This window comes from Chlorocebus sabaeus, chromosome 17, assembly GCF_047675955.1.
Source record: "Chlorocebus sabaeus isolate Y175 chromosome 17, mChlSab1.0.hap1, whole genome shotgun sequence".
NCBI lineage: Eukaryota > Metazoa > Chordata > Mammalia > Primates > Cercopithecidae > Chlorocebus > Chlorocebus sabaeus.
Window position 1 is genome coordinate 42,086,294 of NC_132920.1, and position 16,828 is coordinate 42,103,121.

Genomic DNA, 16,828 nt, shown 5'->3' on the forward strand with positions numbered 1-16,828 from the left:
ACATAAGATCTGTGCATTTTATTTTTGTAAACAATATCTAAAACATACCTCAATATAAAAAACCAGAAACAAAATAACAAAAACAGGGCGTGAGAACAAAAAATACAGATGACAGGTTCTATAGTTATGATACTGAATTGAGCTTCCTATCAGCCAAAACTAGAAGGGAAACATGACCACTACCTGACTTTTGCAGAGGCTTTAGATCTGAGCACTTGGATCTGAAAACAGTTTCTCTTTAGATGTCTTCAAATAAGGGACAGTATCCTTCATGACAATACAGTACATACATTAACAATTCTCCTAAGACCATCTTTGTGTATATCAAGGTTATACCTGGATGAATATTTCTGCAGCAGGCATAGGGTAGGCAGGCAATATGGCCAAATATGTAGTTTGGATGCTCAAATGAAACAGAAGAAGGAGCTCAGGCAACCATGAAGCATGGTGCATGTATCAGGGTCAAGTGTTCCAACCCTAAGATTGGGGTGCATGAGAACTGGAGAGGCCTCAATACTGAGACTTAGAGGAAGGGTGTGGAATTAACTTCCTAGTGTGACTAATCCAACTTAGCTCAAAGTGACTCTGAGATCAGCCTTTCTTGCAAGTCAATTCATAAACGAATGCTTTAGTTACAGGAGGTATTAACTGCAAACAAACAGCCAAGAGCATTCCTGGGCATGTCCATTGAGCTCCATCCATGTAGCAGAGGCCATTAACTGGGTCTCAGCAACCAAATTCTCTTTCATCTTGTAGTCACAGCATCCCTGAGTCTTAACTCTTGGCACATGACTGCCCAGATAAGAGGCTCTATGTCCCAGCATCTCTTTCAGCAAAGTGTGGCCACAGTGATTTGAGCAATGCTCAGTCCTATCTTTTTTAAAAAAAAACATATCTTTTCTCTCTCTCTTTCCCCAGGAGAATGCAGATATGGAGCTGATGAGTCTTCTTTGATATTGTGGGTAAGAAAACATACTGGGAATGGCTGAATAAGACAGAAGGAAACCAAGTTCCTAGTTCCTGATAACCTTGTAGAGTTAAATCTGCCCTAGACCATCTGATTACCTCTCTATTATTAGGTGAGAAAAAAACAAACTTCGATCTTACAGCAGTTTGGCCTGTGGCTTAACATATTTCACAACAGAAGGGAAAGATGTCAGAAGGAGAGTTCAAAGGACTCAGGCAACATCCTAGAAAAGTCAATTCGCAAATCACTTCAGCAAACAGGTCAGAAAATGGTAACTATCAAACCAGTTGTGCCTTCCACTCCATCTCCAGGATAGAAGCCCAGTTACATCCTCTGACAAAAGGAAGAGGCTCTTATTACAGCACAGTCCAAACATAAAATGCAGCATGTTCATGGTGGGCCTGAGACAAATCCCCAATAGTTGGGGATACAGACTGTTTCCCCCACCAATACCAGCCAGGGACATTCCTGTCCTACCTTTCCCCTAAAGGAGGCAGGGTCCAAACTTCTTCATTCTTCATAATTACCATTCTTGAGGACAGGCCAAATCCAGTAAGGAATGGAATAAAACAGCTGATGGGGGGCTATGTGTGAGAGTCAGAGGGTTGGGGAGGGGACTCCAGAGCCCCAGAACAAAAGCCACAGCTGGGAACCAGAGAAGGAGAGTAGATTCCATGTCTACCCTGGGTTTCTGGGGTCCGGGGACCTGAGAGTCAGCACCTGCTTCTCCTGTGGAGTACCCCTGGTGACAGAGCTCAGCTGGCAGCTGCTCATCACTAACGAATCCCAGCCACCGGCACCTGCTGCTGCTTGCGGATCTTGTTGAAGAGTTCCATGTACTGGACCATGGTATCTGCTGGGCCGTAGACTGCATCATGTCTGTTCCCAAACACTGCGGGAGCGCCTGGTGTGTGGCTGCCTAGAAAACTCTGTAGGAACTCAAGCAGCAGGCTCCAGCAGTCACTAGCTACCACACAGGGGCCATACTCCACCTGGGAACCAAAAGCACAGAGAATGAGGGTGAATGAAAGCTAAGACAAGGTCTGCTTCTCTTGCACCTCCTGCCTCCTGCTCCCATCTTCCCCAACCCCAAGCTAAAGACACACACCTCCTAGCACAGTGTTGGTCCACAGGAAACATTCAACCCAAACACTGGGCTCAACACCCACATCTTTAGGCATCTTTGACATTTCTCTTTCTGGAGCTGTGCCAACCTGCAGCCCTCCCAGAGGATCCAGAAGCAGATCTGGGCCCCTTTTGATGATCTCAGGACTGTGTTGTCCCTGCTATGCTGGGTAAAGATTCAAGGAGAGCTCAAGAAAATTCTAAGAGACATGACAAAGATAAAGAGAAGGAAAATGTGTGTGATGGTGTAAGTAGAGAGCAGAGTAGACACAAATGCTTATGAGTTTTTTTCAAGACCATATTTTACTCCCTAGGTAGAACCAACCTGGGCTCCGACACTAAGAAAGAATTTCCCAAATAGTGTGGCATGGGCCAAAAAATATACATCTTAGGTTTCCTCCTTCTGCTCTATTTTTTTTTTTTTTTTTTTTTTTGAGACGGAGTGTCGCTCTGTCGCCCAGGCTGGAGTGCAGTGGTGCGATCTCGGCTCACTGCAAGCTCCGCCTCCCGGGTTCACACCATTCTCTTGCCTCAGCCTCCTGAGTAGCTGGGACTACAGGCGCCCGCCACCGTGCCCGGCTACTTTTTTGTATTTTTAGAGATGGGGTTTCACCGTGGTCTCGATCTCCTGACCTTGTGATCCGCCCGCCTCAGCCTCCCAAAGTGCTGGGATTACAGGCGTGAGCCACCGCGCCCGGCCTGCTCTCTTAATTTTTTACTGGAGAGATGGCAGGGCAAAATTACTGGCAACCCTAAGGAGAAACAAGTAAATAAACAGGTGGGGTGTGTTTCTACTACAAGATTAGAAATGTGGAGGATAAACAGTAGGTCCTCAGTAGGTCTCAGCAAATCCAAGGCCTATCACAAGCTGAAAGGGTTAGGAAGTCTTGGTCCTAGAGGTTGCTGAGCAGAAACTACCACTAATGCCCTTTTCTCCAAGTGGGATTCTTCCTAGACTTTTCTATCCCATGTTTCTACATTTTAAATCCCTACATAAATGTTGATCCTCCAGGAAGCATCACAACCAAAGTCAGCAGTGCTCATACTGGCTTGAATTCCCAGAGCAAACTGCCTCTTTTATGGCATTTTCAGACTAACTTCAAAAATAGTTTGTGTGTTTCGGCCTCACTCAATAAAAAAATCACAAATTTTCAAAGGGTAGACCCTGCAAGCTTACTTGTTTTCTTATCTTAGTGCTGGGCACATTATAAGTTGTGAACTTTCCCTGGTCCCAAAGAAGCCAGCTACTGCCACACTGCCACTCTCACTCCTTGTCACTGTATATGTGTATGTATGCGCACACACACACACTCTCTCTCTCTCAGGGTCACAGATGAAGTGATCTCACACACAAACACTTCTTTCTACCATGAAAGAATGCAGACAGCATGTCAAAAGGAAAAGCACATTTTTGCTTCCCAACTTTTGATACCTATCTTAAAGCATACTAAGGAGAGCTATATGGGCATATGTGATTTAGGGCCCACCTCCAGAAAATTATTCCAAGAGTTGTCTTGGTCTGCTCCAGTACTTCTTCTCATGGGTGACTGTCCCTCCATATCATAACTCACCTGCCTTCCTTGACTATCTTTTCCCTTCTCTAGCAAGCCACCCTTCCTAATGAAGCTTTCTGCTTGCTTTGAACCCAGCTTCCCACTTCCTACTTCCCACCTTGTGTTAGAGACTCTCAGTCTCTGAATAATTAAAGAAAGGATAAAAGATTCACAGAGAGAAAGCACAGATGCCTTGGAGTCAGGGATCAGGTAGGCATAAATATCTGTTTAAATTGAGAAGGACTGGAGGCCAGGTGTGGTGGCTCATACCTGTAATCCCAGCACTCTGTGGGGCTGAAGTGGGAGGATCACTTGAGCCCAGGAGTTTGAGACCAGCCTGGGCAACACATCAAGACCTCATTTCTAATTAAAAAAAAAAAAAAGGCCGGGCGCGGTGGCTCAAGCCTGTAATCCCAGCACTTTGGGAGGCCGAGATGGGCGGATCACGAGGTCAGGAGATCGAGACCATCCTGGCTAACACGGTGAAACCCCCTCTCTACTAAAAAATACAAAAAACTAGCCAGGCGAGGTGGCAGGCGCCTGTAGTTCCAGCTACTTGGGAGGCTGAGGCAGGAGAATGGCGTAAACCTGGAAGGCGGAGCTTGCAGTGAGCTGAGATCCGGCCACTGCACTCCAGCCTGGGCAACAGAGCGAGACTCCATCTCAAAAAAAAAAAAAAAAATTTAAATTCGGTGGGTATAGTCCCAGGTACTTGGGAGACTGAGGTTGCAGGATCACTTGAGCCCTGGAGGTCAAGGCTTCAGTGTGCCAAGATTGAACCATTGCATTCCAGCCTGGGTGAGAGAGCAAGACTCTGTCTCAAAAAAAAAAAAAAAAAAATAGAGAAGAACTGGAAAATCTTCAGAGCCCTTTGCTGAGCAGCCCCCTCAGCACATCCTGCTCCTATTTTCACCAAGTCTTACCTCCACAGAGATGCCCCGGGCACTGGGCCCCATTGTGACCGTGCCCACCTTCACCAGGAAGTCACAGTACTGGTACCGGGTGCCCCGGGTTTCAATCTTGCTGGCCTTAGCACTCTGGAAAAAGCCCTTGAGCTTCACCATAAGCACATCAAAGTTGGTGTCAGCAATAAGACAAGGGCCATTCTCAAAGAGAGCGAAACAGCTCAATGGGTACTCTGAGTTGTGCATCACATACATCAGCTTCCCAGTCTGACCTGCAAGGGACAGAGATCCTATTCATCATCAAGACTTTCACTGGCAAACCCCAGAGTAGACTCAAATGACTCCCCCCGGAATGAGGCGAGACAGCAATCTGGCACTACCTCAGCAGTTCTTGGTGTGGGGTGAGGGGAATCCTCTCACTGACAGTCTTTTCTAGAAAGGTAGGGGGGAATAGCAGGAGAGGCAGCATGTGGTAAGACCCACCCTGCTCTACAGAAAATGGTGAGGGGCACACAGGAAACTTTAATAGTGTCGATTATGTTTTAATTCTTTTTTTTTTCTGTTGCCCAGGCTGGAGTGCAGTGGCGTGATCTCGGCTCACTGCAAGCTCCGCCTCCCGGGTTCACGCCATTCTCCTGCCTCAGCCTCCCGAGTAGCTGGGACTACAGGTGCCCACCACCACGCCCGGCTAATTTTTTGTATTTTTTTTTGAGTAGAGGCAGGGTTTCGCCATGTTCGCAAGGATGGTCTCGATCTCCTGATCTCGTGATCCACCCGCCTCGGCCTCCCAAAGTGCTGGGATTACAGGCGTGAGCCACCGCACCTGGCCTGATTATGTTTTAATTCTTAAGTTGAGTGGTGGGCTCACCGATGGTCTATACGTAAAGTCTAACTCACACAGACTTTACATATAATCTTTTGTATGTTATCATGTATTACATGAGTAAAATGAAAGTAACAGCATTTGGGCATGCCAAAGGAAGTAGCTGCTCCCTTCTTCTGCGCACTCCTCCTCACCTCAGCTTCCTCCCTCTTTGAGATCTAGTAAATGGTCCTACAGAAGCAGCAAAGGGGAGTGTCTGAGCATAAGCAGGGAAAGGTAGATGGGAGCCAAGCTGTGATAGGTCTTGTCTACCATGCCTCAAGAAGTTTAGACTGTATCCTGAAACCAATGGCAAACCATTGGAGAATTTTTAGAAGTCTAGCCAACTTGGGAAGCAAGCAGCACACTACAGCAGAGAGAATTCAGATCTGGTTCAGAAGTTCAACTTTCAAGCCCCAGCTCACCCCTTCCAGTCTCTAAGAAATGAGTTTTCTCATTGATTTCCATAGACTTTTTGCAATAAGAATGGAAAGCTATATACATTTAGTTAAGTAGAAAACAGAAGAAGGAAAGGCTGGGAACAGTGGCTCACATCTGTAATCCCAACACTTTGGGAGGCTGAGGCGGGTGGATCACTTGAGGTCAGGAGTTCAAGACCAGCCTGACCAACATGGTGAAACCATATCTCTACTAAAAATACAAAAATTATCTGGGTATGGTGGTGCATGCCTGTAATCCCAGTTACTTGGGAGGCTGAGGCACGAGAATCACTTAACTCAGGAGGCGGAAGTTGCACTGAGCTGAGATCATGTCACTGCGCTCCAGCCTGGGCAACAGAGCAATACTCTATCTCCAAAAAAAAAAAAAAAAAAAAAAAAAAAGGCAGAAGGCAAAAACTGGAAAGCAAGATTCCTCTTTCATATACTATAAGAATTAATGGACAGACTGCCACAATCCCACATGCTTATTACATACATAAGCCATTCCCAACACTTTTCTTAGGGCTTAAGAAACATACAAGCAGAGGACTCAGCCCCTGACTTCAAGAAGCTGACAATCAGGCTGGGGGCGGTGGCTCACGCCTGTAATCCCAGCACTTTGGGAGGCCATGGTGGGTGGATCACTTGAGGTCAGGAGTTCGAGACCAGCCTGGCCAACATGGTAAAACCTCGTCTCTACTAAAAATACAGAAATTAGCCAGGCATGGTGGCACGCGCCTGTAATTCCAGCTACTTGGGAGGCTAAGGCAGGAGAATCACTTGAACTCAAGAGGCAGAGGTTGCAATGAGCCAAGATCATGCCACTACACTCCAGCCTGGGTGATAGCAAGATTCCATCTCAAAAAAGCAAAAAAAGCTGACAATCTCATGAGAGAGATAGGCTAAAAACTTTTTTTTTTTTTTTTTGAGACAGCGTCTCACTGTGTCACCCAGGCTGGAGTGCAATGGCATGATCTTGGCTCACCGCAACCTCCGCCTCTTAGGTTCAAGTGATTCTCCTGCCTCAGCCTTCTGCGTAGCTAGGATTAAAGGTGTGTGCCACCACACCTGGCTAATTTTTGTATTTTTAGTAGAGACGGGGATTCACCATGTTGGCCAGACTGGTCTTGAACTCCTGACCTCAGGTAATCTGCCGACCTTGGCCTCCCAAAGTGCTGAGATTCCAGGCATTAGCCACCACGCCCAGCTGAGATAGGCTAAAAACTTTTTTTTTTTTTTTTTTGAGACAGAGTCTCACTCTGTCTCCCAGACTGGAGTGTAGTGGCACGATCTCGGCTCACTGCAACCTCTGCCTCCCGGGTTCAAGTGATTCTCCTGCCTCAGCCTCCCAAGTAGCTGGGATTACAGGCACCTGCCACCAGGCCCGGCTAATTTTTTGTATTTTTAGTAGAGACGGGGTTTCACCATGTTGGTCAGGCTGGTCTCAAACTCCTGCCTTCAGGTGATCCACCCACCTCGGCCTCCCAAAGTGCTGGGATTAGAGGTGTGAGCCACCGAGCCTGGTGGCTAAAAACTTTTTAAAAAGACCATGAAATAAAACAAGTTACTACCGAGGAAAGACCACAAGTCTTTCGGAAGAAAGGAAAGACTTCAGGATAGGAAAAGATTAAAGTGAACAAGTCAGCAGGAAAAAAAATAGGATTTGGCCGGACATGGTGGCTCACATCTGTAATCCCAGCACGTTCGGAGGCTGAGGCGGGTGGATCATGAGGTCCGGAGATCAAGACCATCCTGGCTAACACGGTGAAACCCCATACTAAAAATACAAAAAATTAGCCGGGCATGGTGGCGGGCGCCTGCAGTCCCAGCTACTTGGGAGGCTGAGGCAGGAGAATGGCGTGAACCCGGGAGGCGGAGCTTGCAGTGACCCGAGATCGCACCAATGCACTCCAGCCTGGGCGACAGAGTGAGACTCCGCCTCAAAAAAAAAAAAAAAAAAGGATTTGAACTGCGATATGAAGAGAAGATAGGATCCAGCCACACAAAGGAAGAAGACATTCTAGATAGGGGGTAAGAGTGTGGGAATGAAAAGGATGCAAAGGTTGGGGGAGCAGAGGTCATGTGGCTTCCCTATATAGGCCACTGTTCATGAACACAGGAGGCTCTGCACAGATCCTCCAGGACACATCCCTCCTCCTGACTGCTTGCTGACGATTCACACCTGTCACCTCCTAAATCCAGTTCAAACCTTCTGAACTCTCAAGAAAAAAATCCATCCAAAGCTGACCTCGTCATTCTGTTCTGTCTACTCACTATAATTACATAATTTATTCATGCTATATGAGTCTGCAAGTGTTACTGTCTTGGAAATATCTTAAAAGTCAACTAAGGGATATGTGTGTGTGTGTGTGTGTGTGTGTGCGCGCTTAATGAAGAAGGCACTTCTAGTTGTTATAGACAATAACATTTTCCTTTTCTTTTTTTTGAGACACGGTATTGTTCTGTCACCTAGGCTGGAGTGTAGTGGCATGAACACAGCTCACTGAAGCCTCAACCTCCTGAGCCCAAACAATCCTCCTGCCTCAGCCTCCCACGTAGCTGGGACCACCATGCCCACCATTTTTTAAAATTTTTTTTTTGAGACGGAGTCTCACTCCGTCACCCAGGCTGGAGTGCAGTGGCGCAGTCTCGGTTCACTGCCAGACTGCCAGCTCCGCCTCCCAGGTTCGCACCATTCTCCTGCCTCAGCCTCCCGGGTAGCTGGGACTATAGGCGCCCACCACCACGCCTGGCTAATTTTTTGTATTTTTAGTAGAGATGGGGTTTCACCATGTTAGCTAGGATGGTTTCGATCTCCTGACCTCATGATCCTCCTGCCTCGGCCTCCCAAAGTGCTGGGATTACAGGCGTGAGCCACTGCGCCCAGACTTTTTTTTTTTTTTTTTTTTGTAGAGACGAGATCTTACCATCTTGCCTAGGCTGGCCTCAAACTCCTAGGCTCAAGCAATCCTCTCACCTCTACTTCCCAAAGTGCTAGGATTACAGGTATGAGCCACTGCACTCAGCTGACAATAGTACTTTTTTTTTTTATTTGGAGACGGAGTCTAGCTCTGTTGCCCAGGCTGGAGTTCAATGGAGTGATCTTGGCTCACTGCAGCCTCTGCCTCCCAAGTTCAAGCGATTCTCCTGCCTCAGACTCCTGAGTAGCTGGGATTACAGGCACCTGTCACCACACCTGGCTAATTTTTGTATTTTCAGTAGAGACGGGGTTTCACCATGTTGGCGGGCTGGTCTCAAGCTCCTGACCTCAGGTGATCTGCCCACCTCGGCCTCCCAAAATGCTGGGATTCCAGGTGTGAACCACCGCACCTAGCCGACAATCGTATTTTCTATCACAGCAAAATCCTTTCATGTCTGTACCACCTTGTGAAGCAAGGAGAACCAGGTTTACTGTCCCCCTTCTAAAGATGAGGAAAATGAAGCTAATTGGATCCCAGAGCAGCAGCAGTAGCAGAACCACCTGGGAACTTATTAGAAATGCAAATTATAGCCAGGGCGCTCACGCCTGTAATATCAACACTTCAGGAGGCCAAGGCAGGGAGGATCGCTTGAGCCCAGGAGTTTGAGACCAGCCTGGGCAACATAGGGAGACCTTGACTCTACAAAAAAATAAAAAAGTTAGCCAGGTATACTGGCACGCACCTGTGGCCCCAGCTCTTTAGGATGCTGAGGCTGGAGGATCACTGGAGCCCGGCAGGTCGAGGCAATAATGAGCTGTGATCATGCCATTGCACTCCAGCCTGTGTGACAGACTACTAAGTCAGAAACTTTGGGGTGGGGTCTAGCAGTCTGTGTGGTAACAAGCCTTTCAGATGATACTAATGCTGATCAAGTGTGAAAATCACTGAACTACAGGCACAGAGCCAGTAACCAGCAAGACTGAAGCTCCAGTCCAGGCCTGCTCACCCCAAGTTTATTGCTCTTTCCATTGTTCCCTACTGCCTGCCATGAAGGTGTTCTGTCTCCCCAACTAGACTGGAACTTCTTGAAAGTGAGGGCCTGCTCAGCCCACACCAGGTAGTTTCACTAGAAGTCATATGTCATTTCATATCTATATCCAAATGTTTTATTACCCAAATGCTTTTGTAATTATCTTTTGATTCTTACCTCCTTCATATTGAAGGCAACACAAATGGAACTGCAATTTTATCAACGATGATAAAAGAGCTCAGTACAACTCTTAACTACTTAAATACTACATTAAATATTACATGACAAGCCGGGTGCAGTGGCTTATGCCTGTAATCCCAGCACTTTGGGAGGCCAAGGTGGGCGGATCACAAGGTCAGGAGTTCGAGACTAGCCTGGCCAACATGGTGAAACCCCATCTCTACTAAAAACACAAAAATGAGCCAGGCATGGTGGAGTGCACCTGTAGTCCCAGCTACTCGGGAGGCTGAGGCAGGAGAATTGCTTGAACTCAGGAGGTGGAGGTTGCAGTGAGCTGAGACTGCACCACTGCACTCCAGCCTGGGCAACAAAAGCAAAACTCCATCTCAAAAAAAAAAAAAAAATTACATGACAATCTCAGTTCTACATGCTTTGCATGTATTAACTTATTTAGCACAACATGAGGAGAGAAATACTATGATTATCTTCATTTTATAGATGACAGAACTATATTGGGGAAGAGTCCAAAAACAGAGCCCATGTCAGATAGTTTTGGTAGAAGAAATGTATACGGGGAACAAATACACGGGTTGGAAGAAAGGAAAAACCAAACAGGATGGTGGGACAACCCAAAGATTAGCAACACAGGAAGCTACTACCATTCTTAGGGCTAGAGGGAAAAGAAAATATGTGCTGTTATCGGAGGCAGGAATGAGGGCTGCCTAGCAGAAGCTAGAACCAAAGAGGTGAAGACACAGTCATGGCTAGAGACACTGCCCAGAGCAGAGGGAGAGGAACACTGTGGGCTTCCTTTCTCCCATCCTCTAATCTTCTCTGGTGCCTCTCAATAACCAAAGCTAACTAGGAGAGGGCCTGGAAAATACAGCTTACAGGGGAAGTGCAGGAAATGGATCTAAGGGAAACAGGTACATGAGAGGCGTGGAAATAGTAACAGATAGGTTGTTGGAGTTACCTACAGGTATACAGTTAGAATGTGGCAAAGCCAGGACTCAGGGCTCTGGCTCCCCAGTGATAACCACAGTGCTATGGAACTGTTCAAGGTCAAGTTACTGCAGAGCCAAAACTAAGAGAAACAAGTTCCCTAACTCATATCCAAAGAATCTCTCATTGCCTGAGCCCAGGAGTTAGAGCTTGCAGTGAGCTGTGATCATGCCACTGTACAGTTGGGCAACGAAGTGAGACCCTCACTCTAAAAAGAAGAAAAAAAAAATCCTCTCTCCCTCCCAACCACCATCCCCCATCATCCACACCCCATCTCATCACTCAATCCACTAAAAAGAACAATTGATTTATGCTAATGAGGAGGTCAATGCCAATGGTTAGGTGTAGCAATGCCAATGGTTAGGTGTAGCAAAACAGGAACTCTATAAAAAGAAACTTCTAGAAGCCCTAAAGCTCTAAAGGAATCATAAACAAAGACTTCTGGGCCTAAAACAAGTCTTTCTCAAATTTCAGAGTGCATAAGGATTGTCTGGATTATTAAATATAGATTATGTGGCCTACAGCAGCAGTCAATCAGTAAACAAGGCCAGGAATCTGCAACTCTAACAAGTATCCCAGGTGATTCTGATGTGGTTAGTCAGTGATTAACCCTCTGAGAAACATTGCTTTTAAAGTTCAAACTGCACAAAACAAAAAGCACTCAAAGAACACAAGGGCCAGGCATGGTGGCTCATGCCTGTCATCTCAGCACTTCGGGAGGCCCTTGCTGGTGGATCCCCTGAGCTCAGGAGTTTGATACCAGCTACTTGAGAAGCTAAGGTGGAAGGATGTCTTGTGACTGGGAGTTTGAGATGAACTTGGGCAGCATAGTAAGATACTCCCATGACCCCACCCAAAAGTAAAAAAATCAGCCAGGCATGGTGGCACATGCCAGTAGTTTCAGCTACTCAGGAGGCTAAGGTGGGAGGATCACCTGACCCCAGGAGTTTGAGGCTGCAGTGAGCTATGAGACACCAAAGCACTCTAGCCTGGACAACAGAGCAAGACTCTATCTCTTAAAAACACACACACACACACACACACACACAAACACACACATACAAAGAAATTTTGGGATGTAACAGATATGTTTAGTACCTTGGTTGTGGTGATGATATCATAGGTGTATGCATATATCCAAATTCATTAAGATGTATGCATTAGATGTGTACAACTGCTTGTATATCAACTATACCTCAATAAAGCTTTAGCCAGGAGTGGCAGCTCATACCTATAATCCCAATACTTTGGGAAGCTGAGGCCGGATAGTCCCTTCAGGCCAGGAATTCAAAACCAGCCTGGTCAACATAGGGAGACCCTGTCTCTACAAAAAATTTAAAATATTAACCAGGTGTGGTGGCTCATGCCTGTCGTGTCAGCTACTCAGGAGGCCAAGTCAGGAGGCCAAGGTGGAAGGATCACTTGAGCCCAGGGGGTCGAGGCTGCAGTCAGTGAGCTGTGATCATGCCACTGCACTCCAGCCTGGGCGACAGAGTAAGACCCTGTCTCAACAAAATAAATAAATAAAATAAAATAAAATAAAGCTTTCAAAGGCCCTAGTCTAAGAGATAAAGAACCAATAATTAATGAATTCAGAAACACATCTCGCCACATGTTTAAGAACACCACCCTTAGCAGAAAAGCAGAAAGACTTCAATTAACACAAATGTCTATTAACTCCAACCCTCGTTCCAGCCATCCTACAGACCCATGTCACTGACCTTGGCTGCCAAGGGTAGATGCAGCCGTATGGTAAGTCTCACAGTCCACACAAAATGTTCCTTGCTTCTCTGCCCCAAGCATCTCCAATTTCCGGGTAAGGAGCTCTACGGTTTGCTGAACACTCTTGCCCTCAGCCACAGGCATCTGGGACACACTGGAAAGGAGAGCACCAAATTGTCAGTTATCCAGAGACACACATGTGCTGACTGAGCCACTCACTCGCCCACAGCATCACAGCTCGTCAGGGCCAAAAGTTATCTTGGAAATTACCTACTCTGACCGTCTCCCAAACCCTGCAACTTTATTATAAATTTTAAAAAAAATTTTTTTGGCCAGGCATGGTGGCTCATGCCTGTAATCCCAGCACTTTGGGAGGTCGAAGTGGGCGGATCACGAGGTCAGGAGTTCAAGACAAGAATGGCCAACATGGTGAAACCCTGTCTCTATTAAAAATACAAAAATTATTTAGCTAGGCATGGTAGCGGGCACCTGTAATCCCAGCTACTTGTGAGGCTGAGGCAGGAGAATCATTTGAACCTGGGAGGCAGAGCTCGCAGTAAGCCGAGATTGCGCCATTGTATTCCAGCGTGGGCAACAGGGCGAGACTCGATCTTTTAAAAAAAAAAAAAAAAAAAAAAAGTTAAGACCAGTCAAGTGCAGTAGTTAGAATGGGGAAGAGTAGAACAAGGAGTCCAATCTGTAACCGAATGTGAACAATAAATTAAGATAACTCATTACACTTGGACCAGTACCCCATTTTAAAGACAAGGAATAGAGGACCACTGTCCCTGAGAGCCCCTCTAAGAACTGAAGCATAGTTCTCAGGATTCTCACACCAGAGCAATGAACTTCCTATCATGGGACATTCTCAAGTGTGGCACGCCAAAGATTCTAGATGGCACACAGGCTGAGCATTCAATAATGCTGAGTTATATAATGAAAAAGGGATTCCTTTTGCAACTCTTTCAGTTCTGACTACATCAAGGACAAAGTCTCAGTTTGGGTTAACACGTTTTTACCAACTCTGTGAACTTGAGCTGTTCAGCACAGTAGCCCAGAGCCACAGTAGTGTATTGGACACTGCTGTTAGAGAACATTTCCATCATCACAGAAAGTTCTAGTCAACAGCCCTAGGAACAGAAAAAAAGCAGCCTTCAAGTTTATAATCTTCGGGAATGAGAGGCAACAGTATTCACAAAAATTGAATCAAAACAATGGAACAAAACAAAACAAAAAAAACATCATTTCCAAGGTTTCCTCCTATGGTGAGTGAACCTCCTATGGTGGCTTCCCCTTTAGAGTGGTAGGCAACAATTGCCAACCAACAACGTGCCAGACTGCGTCCTAAGGCCTTTAGATGAATTAACTCTCCAAATCCTCACAATAGTCCTATGAAGATGTTATTTATCAACTTGTTACAAATAAGGAAACTGCCAGGCACTGTGGCTCACACCTGTAATCCCAGCACTTTGGAAGGCCGAGGTGGGAGGATCTCTTGAGGTCAGAAGTTCAAGACCAGCCTAGCCAACATGGTGAAACCCTGTCTCTACCAAAAATACAAAACTTAGCCAGGCGTGGTGGTGTGTGCCTGTAATCCCAGCTACATGGGAGGCTGAGGCAGGAGAATCTCTTGAAACCAGGAGGCGGAGGTTGCAGTGAGCCAAGATCGCACCACTGCCTTCCAGTCTGGACAACAAGAGCGAAACTTCATCTCAAAAAGAAAAAAAAAAAGAGGAAATTTAAGTACAGTACAAAGAAGTTAAATAACTTGCACTAGGTCACACAGTTAATGCGTGGTACACCCAAGACTCAAAGCCCAGCAACCTGGTTTCATGTCCATGCTCTTAACCACTAACTAGACTGCCTGTATAGGGATGTAGTGCCTGTTAAAACATTTTTAAGGAAAAGATCAATTTTAAAAATTAATAAACAATAGTACAGGCAGTACTTAGCTATATAGAAATCAAGAAAACAGTCATAGATGACATTGCTTTATGATCAACTAAATGAATCTATTAGGGTAGAGTCCTTCTGTTGCTAAAAATTGTCACCACTCTATCAGAAAAAGCACTGATAAACAATGTTGCTAATGTGCCTTATTTTGAAATATAAAAGAATCCCTAAACTGACACTACAAGGGAAAGAAGTCCTAGGATTCTGAAAATGTTGATAAGGGTGCCAACAGAGAGCCCTTGCCCTGGAGCTGCCTTCTCCATTTAAAAAGCAGGGGTGGCTGGGCACGGTGGCTCATGTCTGTAATGCCAATACTTTGGGAGACCAAAGCAGGAGGCTCGCTTGAGTTCAGGAACTCAAGACCTGGATGTACAAAACAGCAAGAACCCATTTCTATTTCTTTAAAAAAAAAAGAAAGAGCATGGGGTTCCAGGGTTCTACGCTGCATCCTTTCTATTTCCATCCCTCACATATCTTGCTTCCATTAAGGAACACAGGAGGATCATGATGTGAACTGTGGGAAACAAGAGTGCAATCACTGAGAAACCTGCAAGAACCTGGGCTACCAGGAGGAAACGTATTTCCCCTACACATGCTTTTGTATGAGAAGCCTATAGCTACTGGCTTCAGATATCCTGGCCTCTGGGTTTCTCCCACGGGGAAAAATGCTCACATCTACTGAGATAAGAAAAAAATGTTCTGGGACCTGGCACCTTACAACTAACGCCTCCACAAGCACTGGACCCATACCTTTCCCTGCTACCTCATCTTCTTCCAACGGAGACTTAAAACATATGAAAGATAAAAACTCCTTTGAAACTAGACTAACCATGGAATTAAACATAGTGGGAAACGGGTCCTAAAGAGATAAAGTGCCTGGAACCATGATCTCCTTATTTTCAATTGCCTCTTTTTCCCTCTGGACCCAAGATCTTAAAATGGGCAAATTAGAAACAGACACAAGCTGGTCTAACTGCATTTGATGGCTGCGGGAAGGGTAGGCGAAAATCTTGGCCGGTCGCGGTGGCTCACGTCTGTAATCCCAGCACTTTGGGAGGCCGAAGCGGGCGGATCACCTGAGGTCTGGAGTTCGAGGCCAGCCTGACCAACATGGAGAAACCCCGTCTCTACCAAAAATACAAAATTAGCCGGGTGTGGTGGCGCATGCCTGTAATCCCAGCTACTCCGGAGCCTGAGGAAGGAGAATGGCTTGAACCCGCGAGGCAGAGGTTGCTGTGAGCCGAGATCGCGCCATTGCACTCCAGTCTGGGCAACAAGAGCGAAACTCCGTCTCAAAAAAAAAAAAAAAAAAAGAAAGAAAAAGAAATAAAGAAAAATAAAGAAAATCTTTAAAAATATTGTTTCCTGATTGTTTATAACCCACTCCCTCCAACCCTGTCTGCAGGTGGGTCACAGTCCAAAGACCCTATTTCCAACCCTGACGTCCCGTTGCGGGCAGTACTATGGCCTCACGGGAAGGAAAATGTATCTAGAAGGGAATGAGGTACACAACCATTGACAGGTTCCTGGGATAAAAACTTTGTTTTGTCGACACCAGCCTGGCCAATATGGTGAAATCCCATTTCTACTAAAAATACAAAAAATAGCCGGGCGTGGTGGTGGGCGCCTGTAGTCCCAGCTACTCGGAAGGCTGAGGCAGGAGAATCGCTTGAACCCAAGAGGCGGAGGGTGCAGTGAGCCAAGATCGCACCACTGCACTCCAGCCTAGCGACAGAGCGAGACTCCGTCTTAAAGAAAAACAAACAAACAAACTTCGCTTTGCTTTCCCGCCTTTCAAGAGGAAGGGGCGCATCTCCGAGAAAACAAGGCCGGGGAACCCGCGGCCCGCACGGCATCCTCTCATCCACACAACCTGAGGACAGCTCCCAGGGGACGGCGGACCACGGTCAAGGTCCTCTTTCCGGCCCTTCACAACTCCAAGCTCCGCCCCACAAAACCCCCTGCAGTCCTACCAAGTCACTCCCATGGCGTCGGGCCAGGAAGGCGGCCGGATCACACGGTAGAAACGCAGGGTTCCCTATCCGCCCACAGAAACTGCTTCAGTTCCCCAACACAACCTTCGGTCTCGGAAGAGACTCCGGAAATACGTAAAAACAGAGCGCCAGGTCCACGCCTTCCCCAAGGAGTGGGGCGGGTCTCAGGGCCCC

At 46.5% G+C, this 16,828-nt stretch overlaps 1 protein-coding gene across 1 annotated transcript; it reads right to left on the minus strand.

Moving 5' to 3' along the window:
• Window positions 1–3: 3 nt before the first annotated feature.
• Window positions 4–16,789, minus strand: MED20 (mediator complex subunit 20). Its single transcript, XM_038006083.2, has 4 exons — window positions 16,634–16,789; window positions 12,707–12,861; window positions 4,569–4,822; window positions 4–1,959 (listed from the first exon to the last, which is right to left on the minus strand). Exons 1-4 carry the CDS (start codon window positions 16,645–16,647, stop codon window positions 1,744–1,746), a joined length of 639 nt encoding a protein of 212 aa, XP_037862011.1. The 5' UTR covers window positions 16,648–16,789; the 3' UTR covers window positions 4–1,743.
• Between the last annotated feature and the right edge of the window lie 39 nt (window positions 16,790–16,828).